Here is a 21122-nt window from a genome sequence, read left to right as displayed (position 1 = left end):
TGTCATGAACTGCCAGATCCTGACTAAAAGATCTATGGTGAAGGAAACAACATTTCCTTGTATGTGAAGATGGCTTTAAACACTATGCTCTGTGTTTCTCAAAGGTCTTGATTTTAAAAAAGCCCACATTTCCCAGTGGGAACCTCCATACTGGAGATGTAAATCCAGAACCTTTAGAGTGTTCCTTGTCCAAAAGAGTAAATATATTTTGTGCACATGTAACAAAAGATGATGCTAATTTGCCACCTCCACATCAAAAAACCTGAGAAACTTTCCCATCACTAATTCCTTTAAGCACTACTCTTCTTTATTCACAAGGCATACCTTTATGTATAGCTACAAGTTAATGGCCTGGAAAATGAAGCCCAGATTAAATGAAAAAATGCTTCTTAGGCAAATTTCTAGATATATTTTTTTAAAATGCAAGTCATCAGGAATGCATCTCTGTTTAGCAGGAAACAAATGGTAAGGATAGTCACCAGAGTACAGTGGGGGCCTCAGCCTCTTCTTAGACTGTGCTCAGGTATAATATCAGGTAGGACTAGCAGTAAGGGGGAGAAGTGGGGAAATTACTCTCTGTGTCTTAATACTGCAATCAATATGATTGATATTCTCAGAAAACAGTGAAAAGCCTATAAAGAAAAATCTAAATGAAAAAATAATTAAGACAGAAACAATTTTCATTTATTATTCAAGTTTTGGATTACCCCAAGTGGTTTTTAATTGTTCTATTTTTTATTGTAAACTAAATGACTGTTAACACTTATCCCAGATTTGTGAGTTAACTGAATATTCACATCTTTATTGTGCCTTTTGGAGAAGTTTCCTACTATTTTATGGCTGTCTCTTGCTTCTAAAAATTCTTTCAACCCTAATGAAATTTCATTTTAGTATGTGCATTATCTTGAAAATAATCCAAGGATATATATATTCAGTCATAAAATCCTAATTCATTTATGCATGTGTATGTACACTATATTATCTTTCATATCCCCTGTAATGTATTTAATCACAAAGTAATACTACCACTACAAAGCTGACAGCTTTTGTAACATACTGCAGCCGGGCAGAGGTGGTTTACCATGACAATGGAGCTAGATTAGACAAAAAACACTACTAATCTCCTTATAAATTTAAGCTTCATGATTGATGTTTAATTGTACCCAGATATGAACAAACTTACCTCAAAAAAGGCAATCTTGCCAAGAATTTAAAGGTCAAATGCTATGCAGAGAGACATAGCCAAATTCGATTTCACTTTATGTCAGAAATAAATGCATTGTCAGTGACTCAGTGCTGGCTACATATTCTGTGACTAATCTTAGACCACCATAAATAAGAAGCTGACAACAGCTATAAAACTGTTTCCATTCTCATCCATGAATCTCCAATTTCTAGTATCCAGTCACTACAAAACAATTCATGCAAACACACAGCTAAGGAAATGTCCTAATAATAACTAGTTTGTTGTAAATATGACTAAGCAACAACAAAGCAAGAAAGGGTCAGTCAGTGCAGAGTTTGTGGCAAAAAGTATGTGTTGTAGTGTAAATCCTTCACTTAGTAAAACTCCCAGTAATAAGACACATAAAACAAATGTTATTAAGTAAAAACTAGTTTGTTTTTTTTTTCCCTGCTAGCACAGCTCCTTATAACATGGACCATAAAACAACATCAATGGCTCCCTAAAGCCGAAGCTTAATCCACAGTTTTCTCAGTCTCTCCTCAAGGACTAATTAATATCCAATCCCAAATTTCTCAGAAATCCCAACAATTAACTTTCTCAGGTGTCAGGCTTATTTAACACTGCTAGAAAACTTTTCCCCCATCCTGCAAGATGTGATGCACCCAGAAGTCTACTGTTCTCCTTTGTTATCAGAGGGTAACATCCCTTCTATGCAACTATCTCCAAGTCTGAATTCCATGCCCAGGTTCAGTCTTGCTTTAGCTCTGAGGGTTGGTTGTTTAGCAGCCATGGTGTAAAAGAAAACTTTGAGCCTTCTGATTGCATTTGAGAAACATCCAGAAATGCAGGAACACACGTATCTAACATCGAGCACAGCAGCTCAGCTCACTACATTATTTCCAGCCAACACTGTAAAATGTTGTGTAAGAGTATGCTCATGTCTAATAATTTTGAAAAGACAAAGCACAATAAGTGCTTTGTCTTTTTAAAATTGGATTTTGAGCCCTGCTGATGAACAGAAGTTTCTGAGCAAACAAGAGGACAGATGAACCAGGCATTTAAATTGCCTAGGTTCTGGACTGAAGGGGACCATCAGGGATCACAAACTAGCAGCATTTGTTGGGGAACTGCTGACAAGGAAGCCAACTTAGACAGAAAACTTTCATCAGAAATGTGTATGAATGTGCCACATCATAGTTCAAATAACAGATGTGGCCAGGCTTTAGTGGGATAGACTGTATGATGAGGAGGGGCAGTCATCAAAGTACAACCCTGGCTATTTTCACAATGTTAGCCAAAATATTCCAGCAAGGGGCTTGCCCTCATTTGGAGCTCATCCATTTGATCTGGAACCAAAGCAGCAATAGTTCAGCTGACAACATAGATGTGGTCTAGATTCATTCAGATACGCACATCCACAAGTCTAATTTTAACAAGTGCAGAAATCAAAGCTCATAATGGGAGACCAAGGCTTTGTGGACAGGAGGGATCCAGTGGAGATGTATGCCACTCAGGAAGTTAGCAACAAGAAGTCTAAGAGTAAGGGTAAGTCTGATCTTCAAGTTCAGTGTCTGACTCAAGTCTGCATAGCTGAGCTGCTCCCCTCCATTTGTCATTCTGAACCAAAACCTTGCTGCTGACACTGATTCTTTTGTTTATTATTTGACAGATCTGGGAAAATTCACTCTTTTAGTTGAAGTATATATGAGTGCTGCAACTCATCTTTTTAGTTATTCAAAAACTTAGTAATAAAGTATTACAAAAGCTAGGTTAGGTTTCTAAGCCTCTGGGGTACAGTAGTGCTCCTCCATCCCACCCCCGCTGTGTTTTCTAATTATCCTGAAACAGAGACCTCCTCAGCTTCATTGCATAAATTGATGTCACTTAAGAGAACAAAAATAAAAGAGCAAAATGTAATAATTTCTCCTGTAATTCAGTAGAAATGTGAAATCTTATCTGGATGTTTCTTGCTTAACATATATTTTTAAATTTTTATATTTAACAATCACCAAAGAAGAAAACAATCCCAAGAAATAGTCCCAAGAGCAGCAATCATCCCTAACTGGGAGACTGAAATAGGCCTTTGCTTCCTGGATTCAGATGTGAGCTTCTCTCCACTTTCAGTTTCGAAGATAGGTACACAGCTATTCACATAGAACTAATTCTATTTTGCAGAGAATATCATCTCTATGTTTCACATGTCAAGTGAAAGCACTGCCAGGATTAGGTGAAGTGTTAAGTGTGTGTGTGGAGAGAAAAAGGATGACAGACTTTGGGTAACAATTTTTTACGTCAATGCCAGAAAACTTGTCTATGTTTTCTTTTAGATTTAGCTCACAATTTTCTTTCTTGTTTTAAAAAATCCAGCCTATGAAAAGTTATGACAAAGTTTGCTTGTAGAGGCTAAATTCTTCTCAATTTCCTGAATTCTGAGCAGCTTTATTGTCATTGAATTCATACCACTGACAGTTAGTAACAGCAAACAACAAAAATTTTGCTCCCAAAAATTTTTTTCAGACATACAGTCTCAAATATGCTAAATACACTAGGAACAAGGCAGATATTATATGACAAAAAATAATAGGTAAAATAAATTAATAAAATAACTATTCAAACTCACATGGAAAAAGGTGTTCTCATTGTGCTTTTAAAAATGGCAATTTATTCTCATCACTAGGTGTGTTCTAAAACAGGAGAAAGAGGACGCCCTGTTTCTCTTACTTCACTATTAGCAAGAAATATATAAACAACAGAATTATTTAACTGTATTGAAGCAGTTTTTTCATGTCTGCTTCTTTCATAGTCATCATTTAAATTAAACAAAAAATTAACTTGAATAATTATTTACCTTTTTCTGGAAGTGTACTGGCATTGCATATCCGTTCTTCACCATCACCAGCAGATGTTGCAGCTTTTATTTTAATTTGATAAGTAATGTTGGAAAGCAGATTTCTAAAAGTATGCAGTGTAGCATAAGATGAAAAATTTGTAGAATTTCCTTCGACTGCTACGATGTAATGTGTGATTATGCCATTGGCTGAAGCAGGAGGGTCCCACTGTACTAGGATCGATTGCCAATTTGTTGCAATACAACGAATGTTCTGTACAGCGTCTGGCACTTAAAGGATACACAGGCATCAAAGATTAACATGCACACACAACTAAAGTGGTAATCACAGAACAGTACCATTAGAGAAGCAGACCCAGTGTTCACAGTGAGAGTCAAGCACTGCAGTGTTAGATAAATTAATAAAAAACCACATTGAAAGAAAAGAGCTATGACTTTGTTCTCATTAGATGGTTCATTTCCAGCTGCTGTGAATGTGACTGATGTTAGTACTTGAGAAAGAAGAGGCCATCTATCTATCTGGCTTCTTCCTAGTTGTGGGCTTCAGTTTTGTTTCCCCAACAAAACTTTTTGCTCATATTTTCCCCATGTTTTTTTAAACACAGTGTACTATAACATACACAGTATACATACTCTATATACCTACTCCATATACATAGCAAAAGCATCAACTGCATAAGTTCCTTATTTTTCTGTTTTCTTATTTATCTGTCAGCCTTATTTCTTTCAGGCACTATATTACATTTCTCTGTCCAGAAGTCACTGGGCAGATTTCAGAGCTTTCATATAAATTCTTTCAATTTATTTTTTCCCCATCTATTTTCTGGTTGTAGCAAAACAAATTTTTTAAATGCTCATAAAAAATTAATGAAGGCAGAAAATACTACAATCACTTTGAAAATAGAGCAATTATTTATGAATAATTGGTTAAAGAGAAATGAAGAAAATACCACAAGTATGGAATGTCAGTGATGAAATGAAACAACTGATGGATGACCATGGTTTTGAGGAGGACCTTCAGCTTCAACTGCAGGAGTCCAACAGCCAAACTGGTCCAGATTTCTGATGGTATAACTCTTTGGTACAAAAGACAGAAAACTTTTCCCCAGAAACTCTTCTTTACTGGTTCTGGAAAGAATCTTCACTGGAAGCATAATCTTAGCAGACCTGTAGTCATCATATGGGATCTTTTTATTCTGGGGTCTGCTCCCTTTGCTAACAGTGTAGAAGAACCTTGGAGTCTCCTAACCCATGCTTGTTCCCTGGCACTGACAGTTCTTACAGAGCCTGAGGGTTGCTCTGACCTGGCAAAGGAGATGCAGTTTTGCACAACAACCATTTACACACACCCAAAGGCTCTCTTTAGTGAATGTTATGTATTTCACTTTTAGTGGCTAGCTTCCTATCTAAAATAAATTCTAAAAAAAAAAAAAAAGTTAAAAATTTATATTTGTCTAATATAATTTCCAGTTCATTTGCCAGTCTTTTGTCCAGCTGCTTTTGATACTGCTAATGTTTCAGCTATTTTCACAGGGATCTGAATTATTGCTTTGATCTGCAAAGACTGATACCTATCTAATTTTCCTCCCTTTATCTGTGTTGCTATTAAAAGATTTATAGTAGCCACGTAAGCCTCTCATTTCAGATGAGGACATTTTTAATTCTACACTTCCGAAATCAGACTTCAAACCTGGTCTACAATAGGAATGTGAATTGGTGCTACACAGGCAAGAGACAATGAGTTAGTGTGAGGAAGACTTTTTCAACCATACAAGGAAAACAAATATAAATATATTTAAAACTATCAGAACTGCAGCTTAGAAAAAATAATATCTAACCTGATTCCATCGTTGTAAATCGGACAGCATTACTGAACTGATTGCCATTCCCAAGCTTGGTAAATGCAGAGACACTGATAACATAGGGGCTGTATGGTTCTAATCCAACAATGTTTGCCTCATGGTTTGAACCTGAAATGTTCTTAAGGAAGGAAATATTATTAGTACACAATTAATCTCTAGAAACATTGTAGCCTTCACCTTGAACTTGCTGAAATGAACAGATTTACAGCCACAGTTTTTCCTCTTCCACTCCGAGTAGCTTTCAGTCAAATACTGAAAACTATTTCTAGCTTCACATCAACCCCTCTCACCTTCTATTTCCTTACAGATCTTTGGTGGTTTTTATGAGTACCCAAAGAATGTGTTTCCAAAGGTAGCTGGCTGTAGAATCGGCAGTTCCACCTTCACATACACATTGTGGCCTTCAGGCATTGTGGAAGAAACTAGGATGATGCCAGCACTTCCTTCCACACTGGGGAATAACAGAAGACCTCACTCTAGCACTGTCTTTTCCTGCAGCTTTTACAAGCATCACCGATGAACAGGGCTCACTATATAGTTTCTAAGCTTGAGATGCAATCCTGACCTCAGCTTGCTGAGTACATGGAGTATTCCTTGAGGCCACTGAAGCAATCAGATTTAAGCCTTGCTCAAATTTTGTATATCATAATATTACCGATTCACAGAATGGCTTGGGTTGGAAGGTGCCTTTAAAGACCATCCAGTTCTAACCTCCATACTGTGAGCAGGGAATCGTCCATAAGACCGGATTACTCAGAGCTTCACCCAGCCTGGCCCGGAGCATTTACAATTTACTCAGTTCTTATTATTTGATTTATTTTTTTTTATAAAGAACTCAGGACAGTTTTTACTGTTTTTTGAGATAGTAATTATTTTTGAATCTTGCAAGTCCATAGGTACCAAATAGTTAAACAAAAGTAGCCACAAAGCAATTAACTTCTGCCATTTTCTAACATTAAGCTTACACTAAAATACCAAGTAAGATTAATAAATGTCATTGTTAATGAAACATTAGAAGCTCAAAGCACATTAAAATAGAATATTTTTTCCTGTTTAATTTGAAAAATGGAATTACAGGTAACATGGGAAGGAAAATAAGCTGTCTTACCAAATAGGAATTTACAGATGCTTCATAATTCTAGGAGCATAATGAACATTTAAAATATTTGCCATATCTTTTTTTTCCTAAAGCATGAAAAAATACTTTAAAATATTATACACTCTTAATTATAAACATACCCAAAAAAATAATTTTTCAGTGTTGTTTTGATAAATCTTAAAATTATATGTCATAATAACACCATTTGACTGGGGACTTGGATCCCATTTTAGCCACACGGAATCTGCGGTGTAGTTGATGATGGTCAAATTCTGGGGTGGAGCTAATGGCACTGCAAAAGAGAAATGCCATTGAGTACCAAATGACAAATACTCCAGGTAAAACAATACGTACAGGAGAACACAGGTACTTTTGTTAACATTTGTATCTGAATTCAAGCTAACAGTACTTCATTGCTATTTCAGGCCTTTTTCTTCCTCTTTGACATGAAACAAATTCCATTAATCCAGAATACATGTTTAGTCAGCAAAGGATATTCTTAGAGATCTATCAAATCTATTAATCACTTAAACATCCCTACTGTCAGAACCTTAGATGATTAATTTAACAGAAGTCATATTACATATATAACTGGAATACAATATAGTTTGCTTCCTACACCATATATGGAGCACAACTCATCATATATTTAAAAGATGTGTAATTTACCATGCAGTGGAGATGAGGTCCATGTAAGGGAGAACTGTGTGAATATGTCAGAAATATTTCCATGTTTTATCATTTTTCAATTACATGGGGGGATGAAGAGAAAGGTACTGTTTTCTTCAAAATCCCTGGCACTTTGCAAACCATAACACATTCCAAAGACAACAAATATTTCTTCATGGAGTTATTTTTGTAATCCTATGCAGAATGTGACCTCCTCTTATGCACTGTGGCACAAGGAGGAGCACTCAGGAAATACTTGCCTTGAAGTGCTTCCTTTGTCTGAAAGCTCTTCATTCACAGACCAATGGAAAATGAATCCTTCATATCAACAGGTCTGATGCTCAGATCTAAGATGGATGCTCTAAGATATGGCTGACATTCTGAAGTTGTTTACAATTGAATTTGCTCACCTGACTCATCTGTGTAGAACTGAAGCACAGCAGGTGGACCAAGTCCTTTTATTGTTCTGGCAGCTGTATAAATGCGGTACAATGTGAATGGCAGAAGGTCTTCCAAAATGATAAAATTACTGGTGGTAGAGAATGAGTTATTCCTTTCTGGCCCAAATAGATTTAAATCATAATGTATTATAATACCATTTGGCTTAATGGGAGGGTCCCATGAGAGCATAACTGAGGTAGTTGAGAGATTTGAAAATGTTTTCATCATAGGTGCTGATTCTGGTACTATATGAAGAAATAAGAAAGAGAAAAACAAGGATAATCTCAGAAAAATATGAGTTACAACGAAAAGTTCTATTTCACAGATATAAAATAGAAATGTGCAGCAGTTGTTTGTGTCACTGTATGGCAAAAACACTTTAAGTGAAACAAGAAAAATAAACAATTTTTTTTTCTTTTAGAAAAATATTTGGGCTTTTTTTTATACATTTCCTTAGGAATTAATAAAATATCTTAATCTTACCATCTTCATCAGTTCTTATATGAAGACTTAGAGCATGATGTTCAGAAGATCCTTTATCAGTGGCTGGTGTGATTTTCAAAATGTAATCAGTGTATTTCTCCAGATCATCAAAAATTATGCTTGTGTTGTAAGTAAGGAAAGATAATATCTTACTGGTTCCCAGTTGCATTAAACTTAGAGAAACATGAAAGAAGACTAAGCCATTTGGCTGGGATGGTGGAAGCCAGCTTACATTTACAGAAGATGAGGAAATGTTTTGATAGATCAGATTTTCAACAAAACCTTCTGGGACTATGAGAGATAATAAGCAAAAAATTAAATGCATGGATTACAGTAATAAAACATCCAAACCCCAACCAGAAATAACTGTTCAAAACATAATTAGTCTGAAAGTGTCAGTTGTAATATCTTTTACAACTTTTAAAAATAATTTGTGTTTCAATATCAAAAGCAAATAGTTGAAGGTATATATGAATCATATTTTCTGTTAAATTTGTTTAGGAAAAGAGTCTTAATGAAAGCTTAAGAAAATAAGTTTATTGCTTTTATCCATAGAGATCTGTGCTCTATGTTCTTAGTATTTCAAAGACTCAGATCAAAATGCCTTCCTTGCAAAGCTAAATATTGCAGCATTGAAAACCACATTTAATGGTCTTTTTTAACTTTGCCATCACAACAGTAAAATAATTTTTAAGTTAGAGAATATTTAATAAATATTTAACAAAAGCACTGATATACAATGAATACTAAAAAAGTTATTAACTTACTATCCTGATCTGTATACACATCGATTTTTTCACTGGTTTTGTTTCCATCTCCAAATGCTGTGCTTGCAGTTAACCACAAAGTATAATGGCTGTATTTTGCCAAGTCATCCAGCACTACAAATGGAGACACACTGACGTTGCTGTCATTACCATAACTTGTGAAATTCTAAAGAGTGAAATAAAAGAAAATGTTACCACTTAAAATGTTTTTTATTAATTGATTTCTCTCTCTAGTTCCCCATTTAGCCATCACCATCACTACCAGCAGACATGATTTACCATAGCACTCAGAAGACATAAACCTATGCTTTGACTCCTAATGAGTACTGATTTTTCTGAAATACTTGATTGTATGATGTCTATTTATACTCTTTGTCAGTACTAGAGAGTACATAATTGGCTTCTTCTGTTGTTTGTAATTGTTGAATGCCAATTCAGGGATTAAAGCTGTAATATTGCAGTGTTTTTATCCATATTTCATCTAGAAAACAACAAAAAACCCCAGTATCTGCTAATTGTTTATAGATTACATGAATCACACATGCCTTGACTGATCATTAATCAAATCAGAGGACTTTCCCTCTTTAATCTATTTTTATGAGAGTAGATTTTGAACTTAAAGCTTTCAGTTGCAGAGATCTCACCTCACCCTTGGTAAACTGTTCCTTTTGCTAGTTGTCCTATGCAGTAACACCATGCCATTATCTTTAAGGAAATGTCTATAGTGAGTGGATCATGTTAAACTGAAGGCATCAACTGAATTTTTTTCTTTTGTGCAGTGACTTGCTACTGAAAGAATAGCAGCAGAACCTAGTCCCGCTGTCTTTTGAACTATATAAATCAATGTCATTGATACTGTGACTACAACAATAAGTCAGTGCTTCAGATCAGCACCTCTGAGGAGGCTATTCCTGTTTAGAATCAACAATTTTGGAAGATGAAAAGAAAAAATATAAAGCATATTATTTTCGCAAGTTCAGCTACATCACATAAGTGAGTGTGTTGAATCATCCACTGATTTATAGAAACCTGGCTTAGATGATCCAACACAGTTTGGTTCATGGTTTGAAAATTGTTGAGAAGTTATTTAGCCCATAAGCATATTCAGCTCAAGCTTGGGGTAGCAAGTCAAATCTTCACTGCTGATTCAAAGAGCCAGTAGCATTTCTCTCCAGCGGCCACATTGCCCCATTGAGCAGATGGCATGGCCAGCACTTCTCAGGACCAAAGAAATCCTAATTTTTTCTACATAGCAATATTTTTAGGGTTGGCTGGATTTTGCCCAACCCCCTGATGAATTCCAGCTATTTGGCCTGCCCCCTATTTTTGGTATTAGATCAATTCCACACCTTCCACTTCTTTAAAATGCAAGTTGGCTTTCAAGTGTTTTTCTGAAAAAGAGAGGCCATGAGAGCAAACTTACTATAGCAGGAAAAAGGCTACAGAAATATTTGAGTACGAAAATTTAGAAATACCACATATAAGCACAGGCATGCTAAAACTGCATACTGAAAAATGTATTATATTTCTCATGAGGAAAGTTCCTACTGAAGAAGTCACTGTGATATGCTCTATCACACAGTTGAATCAGTACTGTGCAAACTGACGGCTCAGTATGCAATCTTGGTGTCTATTACCAATTCATATCAATTTATGTATCTAATGCAATGCTTCACCAATTTTTCTACGGGCAAAATATTTTTATTTTTGCAGAAAACAATAGGTGACACTCTCATTTATTTCCCTGAGATTTTTATGCCCGTATTTGAAGACCTAGTTTTGCAGTCACTAGTACTGACATAACATAAATAAGCAAACAGTTTGTCAATGAAAATTTAAACCTTTGCTTGGAATGCAGAACAGAAGCTGCACAAATTGTGAGTATAAATTTTTGTATCCACTCTTATTAACTGATATAAGCACATTGTTAGTTTTGGCCAATAGATTAGGTTAAGTCAGCATCAGTTAAAATACAAAAAATTCCACCTTAATATATGAATTTATTCTAGAAGTAGTTTGGCTTTCATACTAGCTTCATACCTAACTGAAAAAGGCTGGAAAGAGCTTTGTGTTACATTTGGTAAGTTAAGATAGAGGAAACAGTGGATCAGATTCTAAGGTATTTAGTTAAACTTTCTGGTACTCAAGCAGGGTATGACAGAAAACATCATCTGGCCCAGGAGAAGCATTCTAATACCCTCTTGTTGTTACTATTATTATTGTTGTTAGCAATAGTTAGTAGTTTATAACAACAATTAATAATCAGATTTTTTAAAATAAAACCTTAAATAATTACCTGAGTTTTCAAGGTAAAAATGTCAAGGCTAACATGTCAAGTTTTGATCCTAGATTTAATGGGAGTTATTGGTATGAACAGCTGAAAATGTAACTCTTAATTTAAAAAGACCTTTACAATTTAGGCAGCTGTCTGGCAGTTGAGGACTCAGTGAACCAATGTGAATAACAGGGTTTTGGTGTGTCAACAAAAACTATTTTAAGAGGTAGCTCCTTTACTGTAAGGAGCTCAAGGAGTGATGATATCTCAAACTACTGATATTTCAAAATACTAGGGGAAAAAACGGAATACATAATTAAGAGTAACAGTGAGCAGGAAGAGCTGTGTGGGTACAAAATGAGAAAAGATGAAACTTGTGCTAATTGTACCCTGGGGATAGAACACTATAGGAAGTTTTACAATTCACTGTGGCTGTAGATGAAAGCAAACAGCTTAAGATCTTTGGCTACAGCTGAAGAAATTCTTCCTTCTGTTCCTTTCTTCATCCATACATGAAAGAAGTTTTGACATAGCAAAGTATCAGATTATTAAAAGCAGCTAAGTGTAAGCAATACACTCAAGCAATGAAAGTGTCAGCAGAAACTAGTATCTTCTTCACCTCAGGAAGTGGCAGATATTTCCAGTGGCATAAAGCTGTATTTAGCTGTATAAGGAAAACATGGTGATGCTCTTCTCTGCTAACATTTTACCCCATTCTGTTTTCTTCTTTAGGTTCATTGCATTGCATTCTTATTTTGAGTCAGAGGACACATACTTGATTCTGGGAATCAGTTGAGAGTGGTGTCTCTGTGAAAGCTAATCAAGCCATCCTTCAAGGGGTTAATATTCACCATTTCAGTAAAAACTTAAGGGAAGTTATTTCCTTTTTGTTTGCTGTACTATTCTGAGACAAGCTTTTTTAAAAATTTGCAGTGTATTGTAGGGAAGTTGTCCTTTTTATCCCTACTTTGGTCATACTGATGAAAGAAAATGGTTGATTGTTAAGTAACAGCACATTGTTTGCATCCCTTGTCTAGATCCTAAGCATAGACAAGTTAATTTCACTCTGAGCTGTATCAAGTCATATTCACTTTGCTTGGTTTGAGGTAGAGGTTGAATGATTTGGGGTCAGATATTCAGTTGCTAGAAGGATCATAGGCTTTTTTTCAGTCCTTGCCCCTGGTTCCCCTGTTTGGCACATTTCCTCTGTACTGAAATTCCTAAACTGGGGAAATTTATTGAAGCATATATTTATGTTTGTAATTAGCACCTTTCTACTTTTTTGCTAATCAAAACAGAAGTATATAGAGATTGAATAACAGAGTTCATTCAAGCCAATGATATCTTTCATAGATTTATATTTAGCCATGAGAAAACTACTACCATTGAGTCTTTGATTTATTTCCTTGATAGGACTGAGAATATGGGCATTATGATTGCTTCAAGCACCAGTCAAGGCATTGTGGAGCAAAACTTGCAAAGCTGCTATTGCAAACAGTGAGATCTTGAACTTCAGGAACCCAGCAGTGTCACAGAGAAGTAACATGAAGAAAAGGTACAGTGTCATGTCATCTATGAAGGTAGTATTTTTTGTCAGCACACATGTCATATCTTTACTGCACTGGGACAGGATATATACACCAAGAAGTAGCATTTTCCCTAGACCTATGACAGCAGAAGATGAAAGATAAAGCTGAACTGGAACCTAGCCTAATGCAGGTAATGGTTTATTCTAGTTGGCTGCCAGCCATTCCTCCCTTTATGACACATTTTCTTTTACAACTGTCAGCATCCCCATAGAAACAGCCCACTCATCTACCAAAATCCTTAAATCTAATCTCCATCACTAAATATTTCCTTCTGCTATTCTGGTCTTGAACCTTGGGTCTGAGCATCCCAGGCCTTCTGACTGGACAGCTGCAGTTGTTATTTTTCATGTACAGCAGTAAAGAAAAGAAACTATACATTATTTTTTTGACTGTTGAGGGTACATAAATTTTCCCTTTTTGAAGAAAACTCAAATTTCTGCATCATGTCAAGGAGTAAACTGCATCTTTTATCTCAGGTCTTTTTTGGTATTTGGGCATTTTTTCCCTAAACAAAATCCTTCATTTTGCAACTACTAACTTCCTAGTTTTAACATATTAATTGTCAGTGGTTTATATTGATTAGGTTTTAATATGCCTGAGCATTTTGAGAATATGTGAGAAGTGATAAATTAAGACAACAAAATAGCACAGACAGTGATAAATTGAGACAACAGAATAGTTTAGTATGACTTCTGTATCTATTTCAGATTATGAGAGCATTGGGAGATATTAATCTGCTTGATATTCTTCAGCAAGGGTGTTTATTCAGGCATCTAGAAGTTATGCTTTAAGACTTGGACCTCTGGCATTATGTCCTGAAAAGAAGCAGAGGAGACTGGTAGAGAATGGCTACTCACAATGTGAAAATATGAAATGTGAAAAGATCACCCACTTTTTCAACTGTCCTTTATAATTTGTCAAAATGAAAATACAGCTTGGTTAAACATAAGCAGAACGATGACCTCGGCACAAAGTATTTCAACCAAGGATTCTTTCTTTCCAAATGTGTGCAATACAAAACTTAGCAACAGACCCTGCAATTACATGGTTGTACTTCTAAGTTACAAAAAGTTGTAAGCTATATATGTATGCATAGTCATGTAGGTTACAACTGTCCATATATATCATATATGTGTGTATATATATATAGTCACATATCAGGCTGACTTTCACACATGCATTTCTCTGTTGTAAAAGGAGTAATATAAAATATCTGACAGAAATGAGTTGGCTTTTTTTCACCTGTTTGAAATCTGTCTTGCATCCCCAAGAAATCCAAGGTATAGATTAGGACTGCAGTGTAGATATGGTAGTTGCCATGCTAAACAGTGAGCAGACAGGATGTAAAGGGCAGAAATAATTAAAGACAGTATTAATATTTGATCATGATTTGAGAGATTAATGTTCATATCCCATGGGTAGTAAGAGAAGATGCAACAGCAGCTGAAACCTGCATTCTGAGGGCAAAGGAATGGGATAAAAATCAAAGTCAAAAGGATGAAAATGGTAGGTTCCACACACAGAGGTAGAACTACTGTCAGCATTTTTCTCCTGAAAACACATAATATGCCAAAGCAGCAGTAACTTCCACTTGTGCCACCATCCATTCCTGACCTAACTACATCACATGATAATAAAACTGGACCTTCACCTTGATGGGCCAATGCTACTGTGCTCCATCTTCCCTATCTTCCTCCTTTATTTCCAGAATCCTGGGCACATCCCGGGGGGTTTTATCTCTCTCTCCCTCAGAGTGTCAGCTTCACCTTACTCATTCATCTCAGAGTTGCACCTTCCTTAAGGCAGGAATAGTCCAAGTCCATAGTCCTCCTCTAAAATTCCTTGAAATGTCCTTCATAGGATGGGCTAGCTCAGGTGATGCAGAGTTTGTCCAGAGATTTAAGAAAAAAACTTTTGCTGTAACAGTATGTGCAAACAGTCTATTATCTGAACTGTAGCCCTGATTTTAATCTCATCAGAATGTGAATTCACGGCACAGTCCTGCTTGCACCTGAAATTATGCAGAGTCCAGCAACTACATACCTTCACAGAAGTCAGAGACGTGTATACACTGAAGTGTGTCAGCGATTGTTCACTCACAGTTATTTTTAACACTTGTGAATATTTTTTCTAGTTATCCTCAAAAACGTGCATACCTCACCCTAGACATATCTTTATCATAAATTTTATGCAGTCAAGGCTATTTTCCATACATAATTTTCTAAATGAATTTATATTTCTTGTTTTTCTACCACATGTGTAAAACTTGTGATCAAAAACCTGTAAAGGAAGCTTATTTCTCTTAATTGTTTTTCTGCACCATAATATATTCACAGAAAGTAGAACAGAAAGACTATATACAATTAATAAGTGTAGTGCATAATAAAGGATGAAATAAGCAAGAGCAAAAAAAACGAAATGAAAATGTATCTCCAAAATATTATTTATAAGATTTTGTCTTTTAATCTTTAACTTCAGAATAACATCTTTGCTTCAATATACTAAATAGTAATTTCATTTTGAGAGTAAGAAAAATATGAAAAAAATGCATTCCCTACTTTCACATCACCTTCATATTTTCAATACTGTACAAACAAGTATTAAAAAGTAAAACCAGAACCAGAAACTTACTCAAATTGATTGATTAGACTAAAATAAACACTCTCGAGGGTGTGCCATGCATGTAGTAGGTCTTGAGTCTATCCACTACATATGTTAAGTGTGTAGATATGTATTAGGTGTATGTGTGCATATATATACATATATATATATGGACATATAAACTTTGCATAATGGAATATTACACAAAATCTATTTGCATTAATGCTTATATGATATGAATGCTCAATGAGATGCAGTGTAACATATAAGATTACAGGATGTGCTTCTGTCTTTATAAGTTTAAAAACTTAGATCTTTAAATTTACATACATGTAAGTTTAAGAACTACATCATGATGAAAGAAATATGAAAAATCAATTTGTTGAAAATTATAAAACTGATTTAATCTTTAAGTAATTATTAGAATATTTCATTGACTTCTATGAAAGAATATAAAAATAAGCTTACCTGTGTGAATATTCCTGAATTGTTTTTGAAATAAACTGAGTAGTACAGTATATTTCCATTAGGCTTTTGAGGAGGAGTCCAGAATAGCATTATTGACGTGGAAGAAAGGTTTCTGTATGTAACATCTTTTGGTGGATCACTTGGTGCTGGAAAAATGTTAAGTTTTAGCATACCTAAAGCTTTTGTACCTCAAGGTTTTGTGCACTTTAGTATCTGAGGATCATCCACTATAGTAGATTTTACAACATCCTATGGCAAATTAAATGTATTTCTGATTATGATTTACAAAATAATAATATAAAACTGTATATGTAAGATGAATTATTAAAACACTTTTTCAACCATATTTGTATTTAGCTGCATTTGTAAACAGGTAAGATTTTTCTTGTAGTATTTGTCCTGTACTTACTGCTTTGTGCACATAGAAAATCTAATTTGCAGAGATGGAAGTTGACTGAGTTACATGTCTATACTCCAAACACAGGTAGTAGGGAAAAAAAAAGGATTTTTTTCACAAAACCTAAATTTAAAGCCTTTTTCTCTCTGATTATTAACAGAATTGGGGCTCCCAACTCATATAGGTAAACCAGATACTTAAGCTTGGACAGTATGATAATTTATATTTTTTCCTCTTTTCTCATCCTATTGAATGTACAGGAAGACCTCTGTAAACTTTCTTCCATTAGTCTCTCCTCCTATTTATAAAGAATAGCAGCATATGGTTCTTCTCAGTAACACAGTGATATAGGAGAATTAAATTCAATTCCTTAAGTCAGTTTAGGAGAATTTAAATCCATATTTCTCACCATCCAAGAAAATGCTCTACAGAGCTTGCAGTAGAGTACTGAAGACTATGAGTTATGTATCTCTCTTGCTTTGTCCTGCTGTAGTTTGCATAAAATATCAAAATATTAATTGGAGGGGGAGCCCCAGAACCGTTTCCTTAAAGTCTGTCCCTATCAAGTCAATTCATATTCCCATAACAGTTTCAATAGCAACTCTGAATAGCTACAACCTGATGATGTAGACAGATTTTGGAGGGATGGCTCAAATAGATGCTAATCATACAAGTGGTTCTGCATTGGGGAATTCTTTATATCTATGCAGAATGATTCTCAAGTATGCCTGCATACTATTTATTTTGGAATAGATTATAGAAGTACGACTGATGGAAAACCAGAAACAAAAATTAAACTGAATGACTTTCAAAACACAGTATATCATACAGTCATATAAATATCACTTTCCATGTTGGAAGTATAAAATAATTCAAATACAATAAACAAACCAATATACACTTACAGCGTTCATTTTCAAATTAAAAATATTTCAGACTTGAGAGGGATACTCTAAGTAGAGTATTTCCCTATCAGAAGTTACATCACAGCTGCTTAAAGGATCTATAAAAATATATTACAAAAATAATATTATTTATTTCAAAGTTTAGAATGAAATTATTTGGATCTTATCTGTCCTGAAGAGAAATGCTAAGTTTTTATCTCAGTAAATTAATGGAAATACCTATCATCATTTTATAGAGCCATAGATACATGTATACACAAAGATAGAGCCACAGAGACAGGCAGAATGTCTGTTCTCTACAAGTCAAATGTCACTTCTACTTCAGTGGCTTTATTAACTTAAATAAGGCTGACAGAATTTTAAGGCTGAATGAAAATACAGGTTCATATTGTATATAACCTTACCTCCTTCAGAAGTTCTGAATGTTATAGTATCACTTTTTATGTTGCCATCTCCAAATCTTGTACTTGCTGTTAGGAAAGCACTATACTCATAGTTATATTCTAGGTCTGTGAATTCCAGTGATGTTTCTGTTACATTTACACTCCTCTTTGACATTTTATTCCTAAAGAAAAAGTATTTTATTAATTGCATACACAAAACATTTATTTATATATATATAATTACAGCATTTTTTGCAAAAATTAAAAATGCAGTATCATGTTAAATATAGGTAGTTTAGGTTTTTAAAAGAGGCTAGGATAAATTTTTCTCTTTTATGGTGAAAAGCTAACTTTTGTGCCATGACATCGCAGTAGGGCTCTTAATTTTGTTTCTTAAAGATAATAACACCCAAAAATCCCACAGAAATAAGTTTGCAAGTTACATCAATAAAGACAATGGTTATTTGAAATATTAAGGAGGAGTATTTCTATCTATTAACTGCTTTCAAATGGTTATGTGGTACCCTTGGGAAGGACACAGTAGGGCATAACTAAACTGTCTCCCTGGACAGGAATAGCGAAATATAAAAAGATTATAGGGAGCATGCCCTACTGTGACTCTGTGAAATTGGTCAGAAGGCTGAAGTTATAAATGGAATAATAGAAGATGATATGGAACAGGAATTAGCTGGTGCTGAGTTAATTCTAGTGGAATGTAGCAGAGGATCAGAATGGAACTCCAATCAGGTCAAAACCCGCCTAGAAAGACTGTAAGATGTAACATTAATAAAAGGCTGGTATTAGCATAGATATGAAATGATTATCAGAAAGTAAAATAAGATATAGAAATAACTTATATAGAATTCAAGAAGTCTTATATTCCTTGTAAAATTAACATAATATTTTTAGAAAAAATAGGAGGAAAATAAAAACCTAACATTTCATTCCTTCAAAGATCTCTGTATGAGTAGGTGTCCTGTGTCTCTAATAGGATTTCATACAGAGATGATAATTTGATAATTAAAATAAAATATCTTGCTCCAGAAGCCACCATGAAACTCTTCACAAATGACAATGTGTTCTAATACTAAAAAAAAGCAAAAAGAGATTCAAAATTACCAGACTTCCATCCTTTGATAACTGAATGACTGTCCCATTAGCAAAGATCACCATCTAATATATCTGAAATAAGGTTACATTAACCAACAACTGGATTGAGAAAATGTATGAGAAAAAAAAAAATCCTTCCTAACCCTCAGATTTTGAGTGGAATGTCACTTGACATGGGAAACACTCTTGGTAACAGAGATTTTTCTCAAACTTCTGACATTTTTAATAGTCAGTAAAATTTACAAGAGATTGCAGCTGCAGTTATCAAACTCTATACAAAGAAAGACATTTTTTCCTGGATCTTTGCCCAATGTATTCTTAGTATGGAAATACGTATCTGGTTATAATTTAAGTAAGAAGAAAATCCACAGCTTAGTGTTGCTAACATTTCTAGTCTGAATAACTGCATTCTTACATCTGAGTTGCCAAAAAACATTTCCACAACCAGGCACAGAAAGAAGAACAAAAACTTGAGGTATTTCAAGGGAAGCTGATTTTCTGTTTAGAAATAACTGAGATTGCAATAAAAATAAGAAAGCACTGATCAAAGTGACTGCAGCCTTCCCAGACATTGAGAAAATACCTAGCAGAATAAGTTAAGCCAAGAAATTTTACTAAAGAAAAATAATAAAAGGTTTTAAATCACATTTTTTTTCAAACATGCAGACAACACAGATTCCAAGAAATTGCATAATTCCATTTGGCAAAGACAGGTACCATATTTTCTTAAAAATCTGTACCTCAAAATAGACCTAGTCAATAAGCATCTCACAAAAATTTGCAGAAAAGAATAATTAAAAAAAAACAATAGCTACATACAAGTTCAGCAATTTTCTCAATTGCACCTTTAATACTCTAAAATTACATTTAAGGAGTATGAGGTTTTGGGCTCAAGGAAAGAAGAAATGTGGTTTACTACCTGCTAGCACCTTGTCCTCTGACAAATTCATAAAATATAACTGAAAACATTGCAAATATCACCCTTTGTATTCTATTTAACAACTATAGTAACCTTTTTTCTACTTTATTGAGAAGCACTGAGATAAGAGTCTCCTCCAAAATATATTGAATACCTCCCAAGAGCAGCAAATATATGGCATGACAATTTGCCTTGTCAAATCTCCCCCTGCAATGCATTTGATGAAACTGTACAGACAACTCTTAAATACTTAAAATTACTCTCCTTCCTCCACACCCCTCACTCCCTGCCAAGGAAGAAGTGAAGTTACGACCCCTTTGAAGGCAAAGGGAGTTTTTCTCCAATGCCCTTGCCTTAACATGATACCTAAAGCCTCTCTAAATTTAGGTATGGCACAGTAAGGAAAGACAAGACAGAGCAAAAAGCAAGGCTTAGAGCAAGAAGTTGTGTGATTTCTTAATCACGATATTTAGAAAGATGGACAATTTAAGAGAGGTTTATTTTTTAAAAATAATTCTGTCTAAATCTTTTCTCACAGTAACAAAAGCAGCAAGTTATAGGGGGACATATGGATGAAAAGTTGCATAACCTCAAGTCTTTGAACACAACGTTCATCAAAACCATAGCCCTTATCATAAAGTAAATCTTCCCTAGCTTGAGGGCAGCCATTATTTTAAAGAGCAACAGACATTCCCAGTAAAGTAGAACTAACAAGAGAAGACTAATTCAACTTTTCTGGAAAGCTTTCTCCTCTTGACTTTATCATCAACTTAACTAGAAATTATAATTTTAAAAAAATAGTAGTGATTGAGGCCACACCCCACCCCAAAACTGTTAAATAACAATAAAATAATGCAAGTTCAAGAGTAGTTTGCCCATAACAACTGAGAATTTGCACATCGGGTCGGCATCTTATGCACTTTAGTATTTCTTATTCCTGCACCTTAGCAGTGGCAATAAAATGGTAAAGCATAAATGCAATATATTAAAGGTGATCAATAAAAAACGTTTTCACTGCCAGTAGAAGTTATAGGTCTTTGAAGAGATGCCACATTGCTAGACCAAACTATGTTTTGCAAGGAATAGGACAGAAGCTGTAAGTTTTAAAGTGACAAAACTC

The 21122-nt window shown here is 34.7% G+C and overlaps 1 protein-coding gene across 1 annotated transcript in view; it reads right to left on the bottom strand.

Moving 5' to 3' along the window:
• Positions 1-21122, bottom strand: part of PTPRQ (protein tyrosine phosphatase receptor type Q) — a 128904-nt gene that overhangs the window by 55386 nt on the left and 52396 nt on the right. Inside the window, exons 35-42 of the mRNA XM_085569150.1 lie at positions 17995-18155; positions 16289-16434; positions 9356-9521; positions 8589-8879; positions 8075-8350; positions 7136-7287; positions 5873-6014; positions 4035-4304 (exon numbers count right to left, since the gene is read on the bottom strand). Of these exons, the coding sequence (XP_085425276.1) occupies positions 4035-4304; positions 5873-6014; positions 7136-7287; positions 8075-8350; positions 8589-8879; positions 9356-9521; positions 16289-16434; positions 17995-18155 (1604 nt within the window). The remainder of the gene's footprint in view (positions 1-4034; positions 4305-5872; positions 6015-7135; positions 7288-8074; positions 8351-8588; positions 8880-9355; positions 9522-16288; positions 16435-17994; positions 18156-21122) is intronic.

The sequence above is a fragment of the Lonchura striata genome, chromosome 1A (genome assembly GCF_050655825.1).
Source record: "Lonchura striata isolate lonStrDom1 chromosome 1A, ASM5065582v1, whole genome shotgun sequence".
NCBI lineage: Eukaryota > Metazoa > Chordata > Aves > Passeriformes > Estrildidae > Lonchura > Lonchura striata.
The sequence above is the reverse complement of the archived record's forward strand: the minus strand, read 5'-3'. Positions and strand labels throughout refer to the sequence as shown.